The 20950-nt window shown below is 38.9% G+C and overlaps 1 protein-coding gene and 1 non-coding gene across 2 annotated transcripts in view; both read left to right on the top strand.

Annotated features, from left to right (window-relative positions):
* Positions 1-5353: 5353 nt before the first annotated feature.
* Positions 5354-20950, top strand: part of WDR49 (WD repeat domain 49) — a gene marked incomplete at its 3' end in the record, with an annotated part of 124783 nt that continues 109186 nt past the window's right edge. The window contains exon 1 of the mRNA XM_053657731.1: positions 5354-5497. Within this exon, the coding sequence (XP_053513706.1) occupies positions 5354-5497 (144 nt within the window). The remainder of the gene's footprint in view (positions 5498-20950) is intronic.
* Positions 10039-10145, top strand: LOC119062494 (U6 spliceosomal RNA). The gene has a single exon (XR_005084987.2). It is a non-coding gene; the product is annotated as a U6 spliceosomal RNA (small nuclear RNA).

Consider the following 20950-nt stretch of genomic DNA (forward strand, 5'->3'; position numbering starts at 1 on the left):
TATATGTATATGTACATGTATATATAATTTTCCCATGAGGCTAACCCATTCAGAGAGTCCATATTGAATTAAAGTCCACTTCCCTTTTAGAATAGAATTTTTAATGCTTTATAAACAAAACGTGATTCTGAGGATTTGGGCGCTCCAACTGTCTCAGTCACTTTATGACAGTAGTTACACTGTTTTAGTTATGGGAAATAGCCATTTCTGATGTTATTAAAAGTAGATTCAGACAGTGCCAGACAGACCAGGTATTTTTAAAGAAGCCTTCATTAATTACAATTACCTTTGACTCATTCTAATGCAGAAAATGGTTTTTACAAAGTGTTAAAAACACACATTGTATTTAATGTGTGTTTCAATAACTAACATTGTATTAAGAACCTTGAAAATATTGATATGGAATAGATTCAGACAGTAGAATGTCCTGGAAGCAATAAATATAATTATAGAATTTTGGCTTCAGTATGAAATGTCGTGACATGTTTTAATTTTGCTTCATTCTGTTTTACAAGTACAATATTCCAATCCCTCTGTGAATTCCTACCTATCTCCCCAAGTTTGGAGGAATTCACTTTCTTCTGTGCTATTAGTGCTTTGCTACTTCTTTGCTAGGTGAAATTGCGTAAATTATTTAATCTGCCCAAATCCTAGTTTCTTTATTTATAAAACAGTGACCACAAATATGCCCACACCATAGGATTTCAAAGAGAATTAAGTGACAAGGAATTGGTGTCAAGTCTTAGCAGAGAGCAGGGCGTGGCATTATTATGTCATACAATTCACAACTTGTGTGAAGTTGGGCAAGATACTTAACCTTGCTTAGTACCATCATCAATAGAAAAACAGAACAATATTAAGTATCTTGCAGGTAAATCATAAGGTTTAATAAAATAACATTTGTGAAAGTGCCTAACACCATATTTGGCATATACTAGGAACTCAATAATTGTTCATTTCCAACCTACCTACTTTCCTTCTCTCTTCAAGGAGGAAATCAATACCTGTTTACTGGGTTTTCAGTGACTCCTTACATGCAGTGATTTTATGACTCTTTCTTAGCAGTTCTATATGTGGATGCAAGTATTCAATATCAAGGTGACTTTGACAGGCTGTTTTAAAGCTCCAAGTAGAATAAAATGCAGTGTTCTTTCAGAGAGTCAACACAAAGGAATTTGGTAACCTAGTTCAGAGTAATTGCCCAGAAAGTGGCTCCCTAGTGAAAGCCTCGCTGATAACCAACAAGCCCACATATAACCTTGAACATGGAAAATTGGATTTCAAAGAGAAGGATCTGTTAAAGCAAAGAGGGACTCAAGAGTGATTAACTGTTGGGAAGACTCATCTGAATTTGCACTAAAAGATTGAACTTGAGATATTTTTTAAGCTCTGTTCTGTGAATCCTATGTGCCTACTTGTAAAACCACAGTGGCCTTTCTCAAATGGGAAGGGATACTTAAATCAATAATTGGGATTTTTTCCAATTTTACACTCCCCGTCCATGTATTTTAAAATGTGGCCACCACTCTTGGCTTAGAGTAGAACTTAAAGTATGATAATAAGCAAATTTACTGTAGAATTACACATTTAGTTACTTTAGGACATCATTGTTTCATGAAATCTCAGTGTTGAAATACTTGAACAATCTGCAAAATGCTGTTATGAAAACAGTTTTGTTACTTTGGACATTGTTCAGCAGATCAGAAAACGGCAAACATCATGTTGCCTGAGACTTAACCGGGGACCTGTTTTCTCAAAAGATGGGATTAATTTCAAACCAGCATTTACTGTTCTGTGTATCTCTGGGCATGGTGGGCACAGAGCTGTCTCGTTCACCTTTGCTTTTCTGGTGCCCAGAGAAACGCCCAGCATGGAGTACGGGCTTCAGCAAAGGTCCCCATCTTGCACAGACATTGTATGTGTAAAAAACAAAATGCTTTGTTTCAAGAGTGTTTGAATTAGTGTATTAAAAAATGCCTCAAAGACACAATCTCATATTTCGTTTCCCTCGTTTTCTTTTTTCATGGAACTCTGCCCCTGTTTCTGACTCACTGCCACCTATTTCCAGGGTCCTGTTCTGCAAACTCAAAGCAATAGGTGAACTTGACTTTTCACTTAGGGTCTCTTACAATGGAGTACACATTGCTGGATGTTGTGTAGTTTATGCAAAGCACTGTGTTGGGCATTGTTCTTAGGGAGTTAATGTAGTTGGAGAGAAAGATACACAGGCAACTAATTACATCGCAAGGCAGGAAAAAAAGTGCTGTGGTTAAAGTACATACAAAATGCTGCGGTTGCAGAGTGGAGGGAGTAATTAATTTGAACTGGGAGCACCAGGAACAAGGAAGAAAAGCAATTAATGTTTACTGAGGGCTTAAAAGCTGTCGAAGGCAGGGCTGGTGCTTCCTCTCCCTCCGGCTCTGGGAGAAAGCTGTGTTTGAAAACGAGCTCTGGCAGTTCTCGCCACTGGGGTCCTGTGGGGAAGGCCCGAGTTGGAGACGTAAGGACACCATGGGAAGCCACCCTTCTGCTGGCCCCAGGGGACGGGAACTGGGGACAAGGAGCAGGTTCAACTCTAAATGGTTTAGTGGGAAATAGGTTGGTAAGGGAAAGCTGGTTTCAGTTAAAGTGAGAAGGTGTTGGGAGAATGCTAGGCAAAGATTAAGACTGTAAAGAAGAATAGGCTTCAGTGCTAGAGGAGGGTGAACACAGAGCAGGGGGATTAGAGGAAAGACCAGACCTACATTTATGTCAGTGAGTTCAAATCACTGGAGAGGAAGAGAGCAGGGATTTGGGGGCGGACGGGGGAATTGAGATAAGGACACACGTGGGAGTGTCTATTCAATGGGCAGAGTGAGTCAGTCCCCCAGGGTCCAAAGGAAGCAAAGGAGAGTGGATGTATCAGCTTACTTTGTCACTTGGGCGCTCAGCTCTCCAGGATGCTAGTGAGTGTGGGCTCGTTCCTACAAGAGAAGGGAGAAAGTACAGGTTCATTGCTAAAATTCTCTCCCAACTAAACCGTCTACTCCTTGAGAGCACAGACTGTTTCCATCACTACACCATCCGCCAAAGAGCCGCGTAGTGGAGTGGGCAGGGGACAGGTATTCACAGTCATAATTGCTTCATGACAAGCCAGGAGATGAATTTCAGCAGAGCCACCAGGCTAGTGATGGATTTTACAGGGTTGTGGACGTTTAACCTGAAAATCAACCCCACAGTTACAAACACATTTTAAACCATTTTCATGATTTTATGATCAAGAATCATTTTTATTGCCATAAATTTACAGAAAGATGTCAATTGATGAACTTCTCCAGTAACTTATTAGCTGCTCATTGTATTTCCCTGTTTTGACTAATGAAAACGTTTAGAGCTGCATCTTCAGGAAGGCGGAGCAGGCCAGGCAGTTGGACTGTCCTAGAACAATTAGAGAAGTTTGCATTGCCAGCCAGTAGGACACCTACGCCTCACTGAGTGATTTTTCATTCCCTTGTTCTTCCCTCATTAGTGTCTGTAACTGACTCTCCAGAACACCACTATAAAACATTTTGCAAACATTTATGAGACACATTCAGCTGATCTAAGCTATTATTAATTTATAAGTTAGAGTGGTATCGGACAAGTTTGATTCTTATGTGAGATAGCTTAGAGGAATTTATAATATTAGGCTTAAAAATGGTTTCCTAACTTACATGAAGGGTTAAACTCCAAAAGAGAAACTTGTGGTCAATACACCCCTCTGTGCCTGTGATAAACATCTACAATCTATAAAGCCACTCTTTGCCTCTGAACCTAGCTAAGCCTTCAGAATCCTTCTCAACACAGCACGGTAAACAGCAAGCAGTTGGGACTTGATATAGAGTAGGTTTTTTAATAAGTAAGCTAGGGACAGAGAGATGAATTAATGAACTCATAAATGAAATTTCATTGATTTTTCTGAAACTGGTGTAGGAATGTGTGTGGGACGCTTCCTCCTCTGTGATGTAGGAAATGTGCTGCGTATCACCATGCGCCTTGTGCACAACGGCTCCCAGGACGACAGCGTGAAAGGGACCTAAGGGATATCTAGTGACGACTTCTCAGTTTACAGAGAGAAAATCAGGTGCAGAGAGGATGTTGCCTGGAGTTCAGGCTGTCAGAGAGGGAGCTGCTACATTCCACACCTTCCTGACCCTGGGGCCTTCCTCTGCACAGTGGGGACAGGATCTTATCTGCCTGGAGGGTGATGGTGAAGCTTAAACAAAGTAAGGAGGACCAAGTGTTTCCTGTCGGGCCTGGCACCTGGTACATACTCAAAAAATGCCAACTTTTCTTTTTTCCCCTCCTTTTCATTCACAGTAGCTGAAACAGTGATGGTGCTATAGTTTCATCATAAAGTTTATCATATTATGTTTCCCTCATATTTTCAGTGAATTGAGAGCCTTTTTAAACCATCCCCACCTCATTTTAAATACATAAAAACTAAGACAAAGAGAATATGAGGAATGGGTTCTTATTAAATAAGGAAAAAACATTTCCTCTGTGCAAAACATACAATTTCTGAATGTCACGCTCTTTTCTTTGGCTAATCATATCATTTCACAATACATGACATGCTTCATAACAATATATTTCTAACAGCTGTTTTTAAATAACACAACGGTGAAATTTAATGAAAAATGGACTGAATTGTCTTTTCAAAAACACCATCAGTATGTATGTATATCATATATTCAAACCTTCAGGTCAGTCATTAGTTGGGGGTAGAGAGGGAGGAGAAGAGGAAAGTTGTAGTTGGCTCTATGCTGGTTGCCAGGAAACACACAAAAGCAGCGGGAACAGATGAAGCAAACCACTCCACGTCGCTGCCAAGGCGTTTTTCAGAAGGGAGCCCTTCCCTGCGATGGAAACCTTGCAGCTGCCTCATCTAGTGTCTCCAGACAAGAAAATGGAGTTTCAAACCTCAACATGTTAATAGAAACAAGGTTAGCCAAAGAGGTTTTGAGACGTTGCTTTTCTAATGCATTTGAAATGAAGATTAGAAACTGCACCCTGTGTCAGTTGCTATAAACATGGGGGAAGCTTTACCCATGTTTAACCAAGTCAGGTTCAACAGGGTATAAAGTGGTGGTGTTTCAAAAGGATTGGACTGCAGACTTTGAAAGTAAACCATGGAGTGAAGGAAGTGTGGGGGCTGAGGGTTTTCACTCTCTACCTCTCAGCTTGAACATTGTGCCTCCTTGTTGTAAGCCTTGAAATGTACTTTTATTTGGAAATCTATTTCTAAATTGGGTTTCTTTTCAAAGACACCTGTTGAGGGAAAAAAAGTAAGTGTAGACCTTGTCGAGAGCTGTTGAAAAGGCGTGGAGCCATTATGAATTTCCAGAGCACTGCACTTGAGTTGGACAAGGGGTCGCGGCCTGGGCCAGAGAGAACCGAAGGTGAAGACCACAGCACAGCTCTGCTTGAAAACCAACTCGGTGTGGGTGACTTTGTCAAAATACAGAGGGCTTTTGAGGTAAGCATTAATTTTATTTGCTGGAAGTTTTGAGTTGTTAACAAAGGAGACTAGGATGAAACAGACTTTCCTCTTAAAATTGCTTATATATTGAATGGTTAAAAATAAGTTTCATGGTGACAGATGATTACCAAATTTAGTGTGGCAATCATTATAAGGCAATCATCATTAGGCAATCAAATTCCTATATTGTACACCTAAAACTAATATAACCGATATAAGATTATATACCTACTATACTTAAATAAAAAATAAATTAATAGAATATAAAGGTATTATTCATTTTTAAAGGCTCTGTTTATTTTTAGAAAGAGGGAAAGGGAGGGAGAAAAAGAAGAATAGAAATGTTGATTGGTTGCCTTATAGCCCCAACTGGGTACCTGGCCCACAACCCAGGCATGTGCCCTTTCTGGAGATCAAATGAGTGACCTAACTTGCGATTCTCAGGCTGACAGCTCAATCCACTGAGCCACACCAGTGAGGGCAGGTATTACTCTTAGAAACAAAACAAACAACAAAACAAAACAAAACAGGGAATTGAAAAGAATTGGTCAGGCTAGCATTCAACATCACAGTAGCTTTCTATCTCCATTCTTCCAGCCAAATTATATTATTTAGTATGCAAGCGCTGCTCCTTGAACACCATTACCACAGAGGAAGGAAGATTAATTCTTGGAAAAAATTCTTAATAGACATCAACACGTTTTTAGAAAGGCAAAAGTTATGCCGAAGACCTCTGGAAGTGTAAGTATGAACTTCCAGTTTGCAAACATTCTCTCGGCCTTACCCAAATGACACAGCTCCTTTTTGAAGCTGGTTCTGATGCTTCATGATCTGGAGATCCCGTGCAAAGGACAAGCGTCCCACTCTTTTTCTAAATATTGGAGCAATGCCAGAGAAAACACAATTTAAAGTTTTCATTTTGGTTTTACATATAAACTGAACCTTAGGAATTTTAATTACAAGTGAGTACTTTTTTGTCTCTCTCAGTTAATTAGTTTGGAATTCTGCAGCTATGCACCATAAAAAGCATGCATTAAACTGAATTTTAGTTCCTCATGCATAGAGGAAGAAGTGCTTTTCTGGGCTGTGGAATTTAGGTAGGCGTGGGCTCCAATTCTTTCTGCTTCATGATGTTTACCAAAATATGATCTCAGAGCTTCTACAAGTCCTCCAGGGTACTTGGGAATGTCCATAGTAATTGGAAACAGACATACCATATTTTGAAATATCACCTTGAAATGAACATAGTATGATGAAATATAACAATTACATTATCCTGTAATTGGAACAACTTTTTATCTTTAGCTATCCAAAAAAAAACCCTGCTAACCACTGAAAAATTGTTATACTGTGTGTCATACAAGTTAGATTTTACCTGTGTTGATAAATTAATGTCCCAGTGCTATCAATCATTTCTTTATGGTAGAATCTACTGTACTTAGTAGCAAAGACATGCTTTGCCCTGCATGTTCCTCATTCCCATCTTCATGTGTTTGCTATTCACCCAGTCCATTTGTCTGAAAGATTTCAGGGCTGTTCATGTTCGATGACCTAAGTGAATTTCACATATTTTAATAGACAGAGCAAACATTTTGACAGGACATCCAGAAAAACGTAAGAGCAGATTATAACAATTTTGACTCTGGAATGAACAGAAACATGGCAGTTTTTCTCTGGTGCTAAGAACGCAGAGTGTTTTTGGGTGCTTGGGGCCATCAGGAGAGTCAGCCTGATACCGTCATTATGTTAGAGAATAAAACTGCTTTGGAATGTTGGGAGTGGGTGTTCTTTTCAAATTATTTGTTATCTGGAGTAAACCCAAGGAAAACTGGTCAAATCAATCTCAAGATTTATTTTTCTTTTTTAACTTTAAACATGTCAAAGACCAGACCACTCATTTTGAAATTACCAGTTGGAAAAGCACATGTTAGTGGTAGGAGAAGAGATTACAGTCCAGAACCTGCATGAACACAGCGAATCTAATGACAGGGTTGTTTTTTTTTTTACAAAAAAATTAAACTTTGCAGGTTTTTTTTTTAAGGAAGTCTGGTCATTTTTAGTAGACTCAACACACACAGAATGGGATCATTCAATGGCCAATGGGCAAGCAGGACTCAATGCTAGCCCTTGAGCCAACCTGGTTTCCAAACGCAGCATGAACACCTAGACAAGAGCGACACACAGGGCAGTCTCAGTGGAGTCTCGTCCATCTTTCATGAGCACTAAGTCACAGGCTACAGGTCGAGATGCACCCGTATGAGGAGAAATTGCCCTTGGCAGCTGTTACGCAACCCAGCACTGTAAAGGCAGTGATTTGTAACCCAGTCACTGAAGACACGATCTTAGAAATGCCAGGATTCTGACACTAGATTCTTTATCTCTCATTTTATTTTTTATATGACATTTCCTTGTTTGGGTCTGAAGTTGTCAGACATTAGATCTCCTTTAATAGCGAGAGTGATGCTTAATTAAACAAATGGGAAATTGGGCCTTTCAATTGTGTAGCAAATGTTTCACACGTATTTCCAAATAATATTTCACATACCTTATCAATCTTAGCAGGATCATTTAGGAGCAAAGTCAGTAATGCTTATTATGTTTGTTATATGAGTCACAAATGAGGCACAATCACTTAGCGTTTGAATTCCAGTTTTGTCACTTATAATGTGACTGCAAATCACTTAACCTCCTTGGGGCTCAGTTTTCTTTATTTCTAACATGGAGGTAATGGGGTTGTTGGGAGGATTAGATTAGATATTGTCTGGAGAAGGCTTGAAAGAGCAAGTGCTCATTAACAGGTATCACATGTTCCCTGAGTAGAGGGAACCCCATAGTCTCTACAGTCTTGATTCTAAAGCATATGTTTCCTAAAGGCAGTTAGACCTCCACGACACAACTGTGATTCTACATTCGTGTTAGTTGCAGTAGGAAGTGGGGGTAATAAGATTTGCAAAGACATGGATTGGCACAGAAGAGAACAAGAACATCATTTTCTATCTCTTACCTTATTAACATTCAGAACATTTTCATTGGTGCTTTGATCCTCTTCTTTAGAACAAAAAAGATACTTGGATAGAAGTACTAGAAAAATAACTTGTGACTTTCACTTTCTTTCAAGTGATGGTATCCAAAAAGCCATATGTCAGCTTGAAGCGAAGGAATAGAACTGTAAAAATGGCAGTTCCTTGAACTTTCTCGTAGCACTGCTGATGCTCAGAGAAATGACGTAGTCTCTGGGTATTCACATGATTTTGGTGTCAACCATATTTCTCACGTTCTTAGGTACTTCAAAATTCAGCTATTGTGTACAAAAGGATGGCTGTGGTTTGCTGGTTTTATAGGCATGCTGAGAAGTAGAAATTATGGGTCAAGGGAAATGGAATGTTGGAGAAGTTTCACTGAAGCCTGACATATACAGATTGAGTTTCTTCCTCAAATCTGGCTGTGGAGGTGTTTTGAGTATTTCTTTTTCATAATTCCTCACTATCGTTGGCCTCACCTGGCAGGACGTTCTTTGCTCCAGGATGCCCTGCTGCCTGTTGACCTGGGACCATAGTTTCCCTGCACTGCTAGACTCACCAGATTGGGTCTTGACCTACCTCTGTTAGCAACTGTGTCTATATCACCTCCTGGGGCATCTGTTTTGGCCCAGGTGATGGTCCAGAGCTAAAGGCTGGCCCTGTCCTATCTACTCCATGCTCTCATTTGTCCAAGTCCTGCTAAATCTTGAGATTTAAATAGCTACATATGAAATCTCCTAAATTGTGTGTAAACAGTGGGGCATTTATATGCAAAGGAGGAAGGGCCAAAAACAGTTCAGGGTGGGAAAGGCATAGTAAGGCCAAGCAGGAAGTTCCCAGAGATGTTTAGGAAGTGTTCTCAGAACGAACTGTCCGGGGGTGGGGAGGGGTGGTGAATGGAATCTAAACAAACACACTTGACCTAACAAGACCAGAGAAGTCCAGGAGGCAGTTGTGCAGATCTGAGAACTGTGCTTGAGGTAAAATAAAATGAATAAATCCACAGTATGTATGATGCTTGATTGTCTTTATAAAATTCCTGAGAAGGCTGCAGACAGATCTTATACCCAGGCTGATTGACGATGCTTCTTTGCTCCAACAGGTCAAAGCCGAGGGCTCTGATGCCCCACCGGGCAGAGCAGACTCTAAGGGAATCAGGAAAACCAGATTTAGAGCTTTTCTACCTTTCCATTATTTGTCTTTGTTTCTACACTCTTAGGACTCCTCCCAATGTATTAAAGAACAGTCCTCTTTCTGTCTTTTCATCACCCATTGTATGTTCACCGTCAATTTACCCGAATGGACAGGACCTCCTGGACTTGTCTCATGTTCTACAACGATTCTCCTCTCCTGCTTCTTTCCTGTCTGCCGCAGGAAACACAGAAATGAAACCACCTGTCCTTGTTTCATTCTCTTTCTTTAGAGCTGTTAGATTTTACTCCTCTATGACAAAATATGAGACAGCCCATAAAAATTTTAAAAAGATTAGATAAAAATGATAGTTAAAAACTCTGATGCATGCTTTGGCAGCACATTGACTAAAATTGGAACGATACACAGAAAGTTAGCATGGACATGTGCAAGAATGATGTGCAAATTTGTGAAGCAAAACTCCCCCAAATTCTGTATATTATGTTATCCAACAACTTTCCAAATTAGAAAACCTTAATTTTTATAGAGTATGTAAACTGTAAAATAGCTCAAACATAAGGCTGGATTATTTTTCTCTCATATGAAGTAGAATGTGGATATTTCTAATTGGTGGGCAGCTCCAAGTAGGGATTCAGGTGCCTAAGCTCGTTCTAATGTCTCCCTTCACACTTGCCATGTTTCAAGTGAGTGTGGGGAGAAAAGCCTGAAGGGGCAAGTAGGCAGAGGTTTTGTGGGCCAGGCTGGCATTCCAACTGCAGCATGTAGACAGGTCTGTGCCCAGAAAGTGATTTCACCCACAATTTTTAGAGTCTAATGGCAGGAAAAATTTCATCTCTCCTAATAAAACAACATGCTTCATTTTGTAAATCAGGGAGAGTCATGTGCCTAATGGTGTTTTGTGTTCTGCTTTAGCTGCCAAGAAGTTGAAAGCCAAATTTAGTGTTCAAATGATAGAACTATTCTTAACATAGATTTTTCTGGAACAATTATCTGCTATTTTCATATATGACTCTTGTTCTTTTAGCTTTGCTTTAATGGCCCAAATGCCTATGAACCTTCTGTTGTAACTGAACTAAAAGTCTTTCTGGAAATTAGTGGAGGTGCAATAATAAGTATAAATTTAATATCTTCCAAGTACGGTACAATTTTACCAATCACTTCTGTAACTATTTTGTTATTTGATCCTTTCACAAACCTGGAATGTAGGCAGGGCAGACATTTTTATTTCCCATTTATGCATAAGGAGAATGAAGCTCAAATATATTTAATGGAATTACAATGGGGCAGACAGAGCCAGGACTCAGGGGGTAGATTGTCCACTTGCCAGCCCATTATATGGCATGGCTCCCACTGGCTGCAAGACATCTTCTATCTGGGATGTTGCTCTAAGGAATAGGATAAGGATTTCATGAGCAAAACGAGTGTGTTAAGTTAATAGCACAGCACTGTGTCTTTGTAACTTGGAACAAATGTGTAATCGACTAATAATCAGCAGTTCCTACAATAAAATCAATGCAGAGAAAGAATGGAAGAATAAAAGGAACAGATAGGAATAACCCATTGCTTTTTAAATTCTATTTTTCTTTCTAAAGGCATCTCAATGAAGACTTGTGAGAAGGTAAACAGGGACGTTGAATTTATAACTCTGTTTATGTACTGCGGAGTGCATTCAACAGCCTCAGTCAATTCATCACCTGCTGAACAAAGGCAGCAGGTAGAACACATCTTGCCCCGACTCCCTTAGTGGAATGAAAAAAACCCTTTTTGATGGCAGCAGAAAATCAGTGGGGCTCTGCAGGTCCCCCTCCTCATCATCATATAATACTGTGAAGATAAATCCAATACCACTGCAGCTGGCACAGGTGGAAATGACAGAGGACTTTTGGTGATTTTGTCTCACTTGCTAGAATTTATGGGTGAGGTTAGCAAATGATGTCATCACCAAAACACAGTAAGTGAAGTTGTGTGTCAACACACATGAAAAATTGGCATTCCTCCACGCTTGGCCTTTGTGTTGAAGTCTTTGACAAGTTCTAACAGCTTCATGCCTTTTTCAATTTCTCTGTGTGCTTTTGGAACAGGTGCCTATAAAAATTAATTCGGATCAGAGAGGCTGATGGAGTGCTTTTGGTAAACAAATGTTTTAACCTTGAGCTTCAGCCAGATCTGGAGCAGAGAAGGCAACTAGGAATCTTGTTATAAAGGAGAGAGAAGAAAAGCAAAGATGCTCAGTAGACCAAAGCCTACTTTTTCAAATTTCCTGAGAATTAAAAAACAAACACCACCACCAGCAAAACCCCCAAAGAACTGTACCTTGTATCATTTTGATTTCACATCCTTATATATCATCAAATACAGCATACCCAGTGATGACACAAGACCCCACCAACTCTGTTACTAAAAATAGGAAACCTCTGAATTCTCTCTTAATTATTTCTAACTCTTTCCTGAGACTCTGAGTCATGCTTGCTTAGGCACAAGTTCCTGGGGTCTTTTATTTCTTTATCATGTCTTAGCACCATTTTATGATATGACTTTCATTAACTGCTGACTCTCTTGGTAACACCATTCTCTAATAAGGACTACCAGGTCCACTACTTTCCCCTACTCCTTGGTATTCCATGTGTGCATGCGTCCTTCCTTAACTCTCAACATATTTGAAACCACGTTTCACATTGTTTTTGCTGTAGATCTGCAATGCCCAATATGGTGGCCACAAACCATATGTGGCTATTTAAATTAAATTAAGATAAAATAAGAATTCAATAAGATAAAACATTCAGTTCCTCAAAAACACCATCCACATTTCAAGTACTCAATAGCCACATGTGACTAGTAGCTACCACAGTGGACAGGACAGATTATAGAATATTTCCATTACTGCAGAAAGTCCTTTTGGACAATGCTGCTTTGGATCCTTCTCATGGAATCCTGCTAACTTTTTCCACTTCCTCACTTCTGGCCACATGTATATGGCCAAGAAGCACCTCCATCCCCCTGGAAACATATCAGACTTCTCATGCCTTGGAGCCTGGAGGCCAAGCTGATTCTTGGCCCCAGAGATAACAGAAAATACTTTCTTTCAAGCTAGTCTAACAGTACCCAAATTGTTTTAGTCATGCTGCTCATAATTTAGTCATTGGAAAGCTTTAATGGTATTTCCTAGCTAACACCTACTCACCCTTCATATTTAAATACCACTCTCTCAGGAAAGCCTTGTCTCACTCCGCAGGCTGCATTAGCACCTTACTATGTGTCTATTTTCTCTTCTAAGAGGTTCTTGTATGTTCTTTTTGTTGCTGTAATTGCACATGTTTTGATTAAGTTCAATGCCATTATTTATTTAAAGCCAAGTTGAAGGGTTAGGCAGGCAGGGAGGTGTTGGTGTGAGATCCATAGATCTCTGAGGGTGGAGACCAGGGGTGCAGGAGAGATAGCTGGAGGAGATTGCAGAGTGTCTAAGACCAGATCTTCAGAAACTCCTTCAAGGAGGTAGAGAAACTATTGAAGTTGATGCAACAGAGAAGCAGGGTTATTTACTGGAAGTAGCTGGATGAGAAGCAAGCAAAGAGGAAAAGAAGCTGTAGCCAGTCATATACAATTTAATCCATTTTTATGATGTCTATTTATTTAAGTCACTTTATTATTTTAAAAAGTTGGAATACATTATTCTCACTGTAAAAAAGTCCAAGTAACACACGAAATTCCCTTATGACTATAGTCAACCCACAATCACTGCATTGCCTGGATAACTACTCTTAACACTACATTTCTCAATGTATTTTTATTCATTTCTATCCATATATGCACATATATATATCACATATAGCTTAATGACATATTATGTTTATATATTATCATTTTTATGCATTCAAGAAGTACCGCACAAAGAGGTGCTAATCACGTGACAAGATACGCAACCTCATTAAGAATTAGACTTGAAACTCTAATAAAAAACAGCAGACATCCTCTTTTATTCATCAACTTGGCAAAGATTAAAAAGACCAATCATATTTACTATTGGCAAAGAATCAAGGAAATGAGTACTATTACTAAGACTGTAAATTATCAAATCTTTTTTATAGATAGTTTTCCAGAATATATAAAATGTAAAATCTATCAAAAGTATAATTTTTTACTGTAAATCATCTTTTTTTAATTACAGTTGACATACAATATTATATTAGTTTCAGGTGTACACCCAGTGAATAGACATTATATAACTCACCACCTTGATAAATCTAGTACTCATGTGACACCATACACTGTTATTACATTATTGACTATGCTTCACTTTATACCCTTATGATTATTCTGTAACTACCACTTTGTACTTCTTAATCCCATCATCTTTTTCACCTACCCTGCAACCCCCTCCCATCTTAAAAAAGACCCTTTAACATTTCTTGTAATACTTGTTTGGTGATGGTGAACTCCTTTAGCCTTTTCTTGTATGGGAAACTTTTTATCTGCCCTTCAATTCTAAATGATGGCTTTGATGGGTAGAGTGATCTGTTGTATTTCTTTACTTTCCATAACTTTGAGTATTTCTTGACAGTCTCCTCTGGACTACAAAACTTCTGCTGAGAAATCAGCTAACTGTCTTATGGGAGCTGCCTTATAGATAACTATTTTTCCCTTGCTGCTTTTATTGTAAGAGTGTCTTTTTTTTTTCTTTAATCTTTGACTATTTAACAATGTTGTGTCTTAGAGTAGCCCTCTTTGGGTTCATCTTGTTTAGGACTCTCTGTGCTTACTTTCCCAAGTTGGGGAAGTTTTCTGCAATTATTTTTTCACATAGATTTTTAATTCCTTGCTTTCTCTCATATTCTTCTGGCACGCACATGATGAGAATGTTGGTATACTCAAAATTGTTCCAGAGACTCCTTATACTATTCTCATTTACTTTTGTATTTTTTTGCTGTTCTGATTTTTTTATTTCTTATCTTCCAAATCTCTGATTTGATCCTCTACTTCATCTGCTCAACTGTTGTTTTCCTGTAATGTATTCTTCATTTTAGTGAGTGTTTTCTTTATTTCTGACTGGTTCTTTTAGACATTTCTACTCTCATTTTGTATATTTTATCTCTGTGTTGAAATCCTTACTAAGTACATCTACTCTGCTCCTAAGTTTATTGAGCATCTTTATAACCAGGGTTTTGAACTGTGTATCTGGTAGATTGGTTGTCCTCATTTTGTTTAGTTTTTTTTTCTGGAATTTTGTTCTATTTTTTCCTTTGGGACATGTTTCTTTGTCTGCTCTTTCTGGATGTCTCCCTGTGTTGGTTTTTTTTTTTTTGTATTAGATAGAACATCAATGTCTCTTGGGCTTGATAGAAAGAGCTTATGTAGCAGGTGTTCTATAGGGTCCAAAGGCACAGTCTCCCTGATCACCTGAGCCAGGTACTTCAGGTTTGTCCCCCACCTCCTTGGGCTGTGTTCATCCTTCTCTTGTAGTTGAGTTTTAATTACTGTTGCCAGGTCAGTGGGAGAAATTTATCCCCAGGCTCATAGACTACAAGGACTGGCTGCAAGTACCATGGAGGATAAACAATGTAGGGCCCACTCTGTGGAGCAGGACCAACTGCAGCAGGGCTCTGGTGCCCACTGAATCCTCCCATTGAGTGTGTTGCTTGTGAGGTGGCCATGGAGCCTCCCAAGAGGTGCAGTCTAAGGTCGGCCATCGCCCATGTCCTGCCCATGTAAAAAGTGCTGGGCTTAGAGATGCCTGAATAGGCCAAGCTGTGAACTAAGGCTGGCTGATGCTAGTTCCAGGCCTGGGGCTACTTAGTGAGAGGTACAGGGCACACTATAATGAGATACTGCCTGTTTGAGAGCTTTTAGGAAAGTCTGAAGCACGAGTCAAGACAGACCATTCCTATCGAAAAGCCACTGGAAACATCTAGGTGGGCCCAAAAGTTCGGTGGAGCAGGGTCTCATGGAATCGCCAGGGTTGGGTGAACAGTGTTAGCTAGGTTTGTGAAGACTCAGATATGGCTCCTACCTTCCAGGTCTCTGAGGGAGGGCTCAGAAAAAGAACAATGGCCTCTGCCAGTGCTTCTGTCTGGGAGAAAGCTGTTCCTTTAGTTCTCACCATGATGCCAGACAATTCAGCTCCTCCCCATATATCCTGATGCATTTTGAGGTGGTGCCCCAATGCTAGAGCTCAGAGGGAGAGTAAGTAAGTACATGCAGGGGTCCTTTAGGAGGAACTGCCTGGGTCTCCAGGATACTCCGTCTCGCTCAGCCACAATCTCCACTGGTTTTCACAGACTGGAGTTATGGGGACTTCTCTTAGCAACACTGGAACCCTGGACTTGGGGGCTTGCAGTGGGGCTGGGACCCCTCGATCCTCAGAAGGGACCTCTGCAGACAAGATATGCTTCCCAATTTTTATCTGCCACGTGTGGGTAAGAAACGAGCTTGTTCTACATCTCCACCTCTTTTACTAGTCTTGATGTGGCTTCTTTATATCCTTAGTTGTAGGATTTCTGTCAGCTAGATTTCAAGTGGTTCTGAATTATGCTTTTTCTCTAGTGTATTTGTAATTCTGATGTGGTTATGGAAAGATTGGTGTAGCACATTTATTTATGCCACCATCTTGGCCAGAGCTCCAAAAGTATACTTTCAGAAGCAACAATTCCGATTCTACAAACTGTTCTAAATAACTTATGATATGCAGAAAATATATTTGCATAAGAATATTTTTAATATTGTCAATCAAATAGATAATTTAAAACAACCAAATTATTTATCAATAAATGAATGGATAAATAAATCACATACTACTTGGCTTGTAAAAAGAGTAAGAGAAATATAAGTATTTAATTTTAAGTTATTTTAGCTTTATTGCCTTTGGAACTTTCCAAATGGCTCTTTATTGCCACGTCACTCTCTACCATCATGCTGTCACCCACCCTGCTCACCTCCCTTTTCTGCCACTCTTCTTTCTTTCTCTGTCTAATAAAACAATGAAACCAAAGCAATACAAACAAATAATCAAATTCTTCTCATTTACAGCAGCTTGAACCTTTTTCTTCTTTGATTGATGTCTTACACATTTCTCTGGTTTCACTTTTCAACTAAATAGGAATCTCAGGAAATTTTCTCCAAGCTGTTTGTAACCAACATTAACTTGGCACATTTTTCATCTTATAAGAACTGGCATGAATCCACTGACAAATACCACTACTGGTGTTTGGTCTTTTTGGTAAGAGCAGTTTCAGTGGAGGGGAAGAAAAGAAGCTATATTGCAGTGGGAAAAAAGAAAGTTGGAGGTGAGCAAATTGAGACAATGTGTGAACCTGATTCCTTCAAGATGGCTGTTTGAAAGGATGAGAAGGAAAAGCACTAGCTAAAAGTATATGGTAGTGTTGAAGAAAGAAGGTTAATGATTCAAGTGACTCAACTGTGTTTAAATGCTGATGCAAAGGAGTCAATAGAGAGCAGGAAGGGGATGATTGAAGAGATGCTTTGAGGCACTGGAAGGAGGTATCCAGATGAGAGGAGCAGTTCTGTTGTCACAGGAAGGAAAGGATGCAAGTCAATCTATCATGCAGATATTTGAGAAAGTTCCCATCTGGTTGACATTTCTTTCTTGCCCTCTTCTTCCTCTCATCCTCTTCTTTCTTTTCCTTCATTTCTGTGAATTACAAGTTAAATTTCTCTATTAGAAGTTTGAAGAATGTGGAGAATAAGACTAAGAGATCAGCAAGAAACTTGGAAGGGTTCCTAGTAGTTTAGAGGAACATTTTGAGGTTGGAGAGTGTGCATTTTATTATAGTGATACCATTCTGCATCTGTCTGATCTTTGTCAGTGCTCAGCTAGGGTTTTTCTTGACACCTGGGATGGAAGGATGAGAGGTCACAGGAATGAGTATGATGGCCAGAGATTAGCTGAAGTGTTGGAGAGTTGGTTTGAGAATGATGCAAGGGTGAGAAAGAAATGATCATTTAGATGAAAGGATATTCTTCTACAACCTGGTTTGAAATCTTTTTGACTTTTTAGTTTATTCATGCTTTATTGATTTTAGACTTCATATGTAAATTTTTAAAAAATTTTTATTTATTTATTTTTCGAGAGAGGGGAAGGGAAGGAGAAAGAGTGGGAGAGAAACATCAATGTGTGGTTGCCTCTCATGAGTCCCCTGCTGGGAACTGGCCTGCAACCCAGGCACGTGCCCTGACTGGGAATCGAACCCCGATACTCTAGTTCACAGGCCCGCGCTCAATCCACTGAGCTACGCCAGCCAGGGCTCATATGTAAATTTTAAGTATATCATCACAAAGTGTTATGGTTCTCGGTAAATATCTTTTATCAAAACTGCATGACATTATTTGGGTATACAAATTCTAACCTCACGTGTTTCTGGATTGTTGATGAACATGTTATACTAGAGATAATCAGGGTTTGCTGAGATCAACATATTGGTGGTATAATAAAAGTGATTAGGGACTGGAGATCATTGTTTGTAGGCCTAGTTCTGTCAACAGTGAGCTGTGTGACCTGGGAAGTCTTTTTAACTCTCTGGGCTTCAGTATTTTCTTTTTAAATGAAGGGTTTGGGATAGATTCTCTCAACTTTCTTCTAGCTCTGAAATGCATGAATCTGTAGATGCATGAAATTCTTTGACCTCATTTATGGTTTCCAACCAATGCACAATTGTTTTTAAAAATATTTAAAAACAACTTAAATTGTTTTTAAAAACGGTGTATGTTTATCCTTCTGTAGTGGTATTACCAAAGAAGCTCAATGAAGCTCAGTGAAGCTCAATTGTCTCTTGGCTGTCCTATTTCTCTGGTCAGGCGTATGGCCCAAGTTTCCTGCTTAGACAAAACAGATGATGGTAATAAACATCATTTAGGTCTGAAGCAGAGACCTGAAAATTTCCATAGTTTGAGAAAAATGATATGGACAATTACATATCTTGGGGATTATGATTATCTTTGTTTAAAAGTGAAAGGTAGATTTATTAACTTGTTTCTCCTGCAGAAGCAATTCAATTCTAATTTACCAGTTGATAGGAAATCTAACTTTTAATATTTCAGTTTAGAAAAGTTTAGTTCCAAACCTTAAATTCAGTATAAGGATTTCAAGGTCTGTGTCTTCGTTAGTCACAAAGTTTAAACTCCATTTAGATTGGTGAGCTTTTGAATCATTGATATCATAATGTAAATGAAAATGAAAACCAACTAAAATCTATTGAAGCAAGAAAAAGGAGCAACACAAAACTTGGCTGGTGGACCAGTTTCTCCTATTCTGTCATTCAGTCTCTCATGAATGTTCAGTGGTAAGTGAAAATTGCAGGGGCTGATGTAAACTGATGCCTTTGTTTTGAAATAACATATCTAATCTGCTCCAGAAGATGTTCACAGGGTTTGACAGCAAACCCTAATACATATTCATAACCAATATGGTTTGTAACCAAGAGAAATTGAGGCAAATGCAACAGGATGAAGCATGAGAGAGCAGCATGTTAATTTTAAATTTTATTACAGAGATAAGGGAAAGAATGCATTTTGATAGTGCATACTAATTCAGCTGTCACGAAACATTACCCAAAAATCATGTCAAATGTTTGGCAGAAGAAAATGTTGTTTATGGTGAAGTGCTTGATAAAACTAGCAGGTTCTGGGCAAAACAAGATTCTGAGATCCTATTAGAAACTATTTTTCATGTAGAAAAAAGAAACATTGCACAATTCTAAGGACCCGAAGGAAAAGTAGAAAACAAGAAGCATTCAAACTAAGGGAAGGTTTCTGGGCCGTACAGGATTTCTGTTTGTGAGATGTTTTGACATGTTTAAAGTCTAGATTCTGTTTGAAATTGGAAGAAAAACATAATTAATGTGATTCTTGGGATCTTTTATTACTTTTGGTACCTAGAATCATTGTGACCAGCACACCCACCCTCCCCACTGAAGTCTAAGTATTGGAAGGACATAGACCATATCTGTCTTGTTCAAAGCTGGTGCTGAGTGTTTAGAATAGAGTTTGACATGGGGCAGACACTTAATATATGTTCATTTAGTAGATGAATAAATAAATGTACCTTATGCCAGCATGTGTGGTGTACACAGTCAATGCACATTTATTAACGAACAGATTGTTTTTCAAGATCTGGGAGAAAATAGCAATCAATGGATAAAGGCAGGGATCCTTTGGTCAATGATATGCAGACACATGGTCAGTTTTGACAGAGGAGAGAATACCCAGATTCCGGATCAAATTGAAGTGTGCTCTCTCCATAGTTTTTAACTGGGACCTGTATTCTTGTTTCGGGCAAGTCCTTATTTACAGAATAGGAGAAATGAAGAAACTTTTTCTTTCCTCATTTCATTATAAAATATTGTCACAGGAAAAAGTTAAAGGGGAAAAACATAAACAGCATTTCTAAGAGTTATCAGGCTTTTTGAAAGAATTGCTGCTTTGGGAATGCATTGCTCTGTTTTACCAAGAAGTATGTCAAGAAGTATGGCTTCCACTAGAACTATTTTTTAGTGACCAACGGATGAGTCTTATGAAGAATGAGAATACCACAACTTGGTGAGATTTGGAGCAAGATAGTCGATCTCATACTTTGTTGATGGAAATGGAAATGTGTTCAACCATCTCCAGAGGAGCATTTGGCAAGCTATATCGAAAGCTTTAAGAACGTGGGAATTCTTTGACTCAGCAATTCTGCTTCTTGTAAATTTTCCTCAGGAAATAATTGGACAGTTGAGCAAAGTTATATGTGCGGGGATGTTTGTCTTAGGGTTATTTATATAAAACGGATAAGAATTGGGAACAAAGACAATAGGTGTTTATAAATAATATGCCTTCTTTGTAGAATATTGTGCAGCCATTAAAAATGATGATAAAAACCAGTATATATTGTACAAGGCATAGCTTCATGACATGACAGAAACTGGAAGAGCAGCAATCAAAGATAGGTATATCATGACACCATTTGGTAAATAACACACAAATACTCTATTTCCGCCTTAGAAAAAATCTGAAAGGCTGATGGCATCATGGAGAATTTTAATTGTCGGCTGATCTACATCTTGTGTTTTCTATAGTAAAAACAGATTATTTTGGGCAAAAACAAATAATTTTTAGAGTGCATGGGCTCACACATTGCTAATTGAAAGCACATGGTCTCTTCTTACAGAGAAAAGGGCTGTCACATTTCTTACTTTGGGTAGAGTTTGGAAGGTCTGCACTTAGCTCAGTGCTCCCTTTTCCTGTTACAGTGAAATCCAGATCTTACAAAGCTCAGAAGCTGAACAGAATT

The sequence above is a fragment of the Artibeus jamaicensis genome, unplaced genomic scaffold (genome assembly GCF_021234435.1).
Source record: "Artibeus jamaicensis isolate MK-2021 breed Jamaican fruit bat unplaced genomic scaffold, CSHL_Jam_final scaffold_474, whole genome shotgun sequence".
NCBI classification, from domain to species: domain Eukaryota; kingdom Metazoa; phylum Chordata; class Mammalia; order Chiroptera; family Phyllostomidae; genus Artibeus; species Artibeus jamaicensis.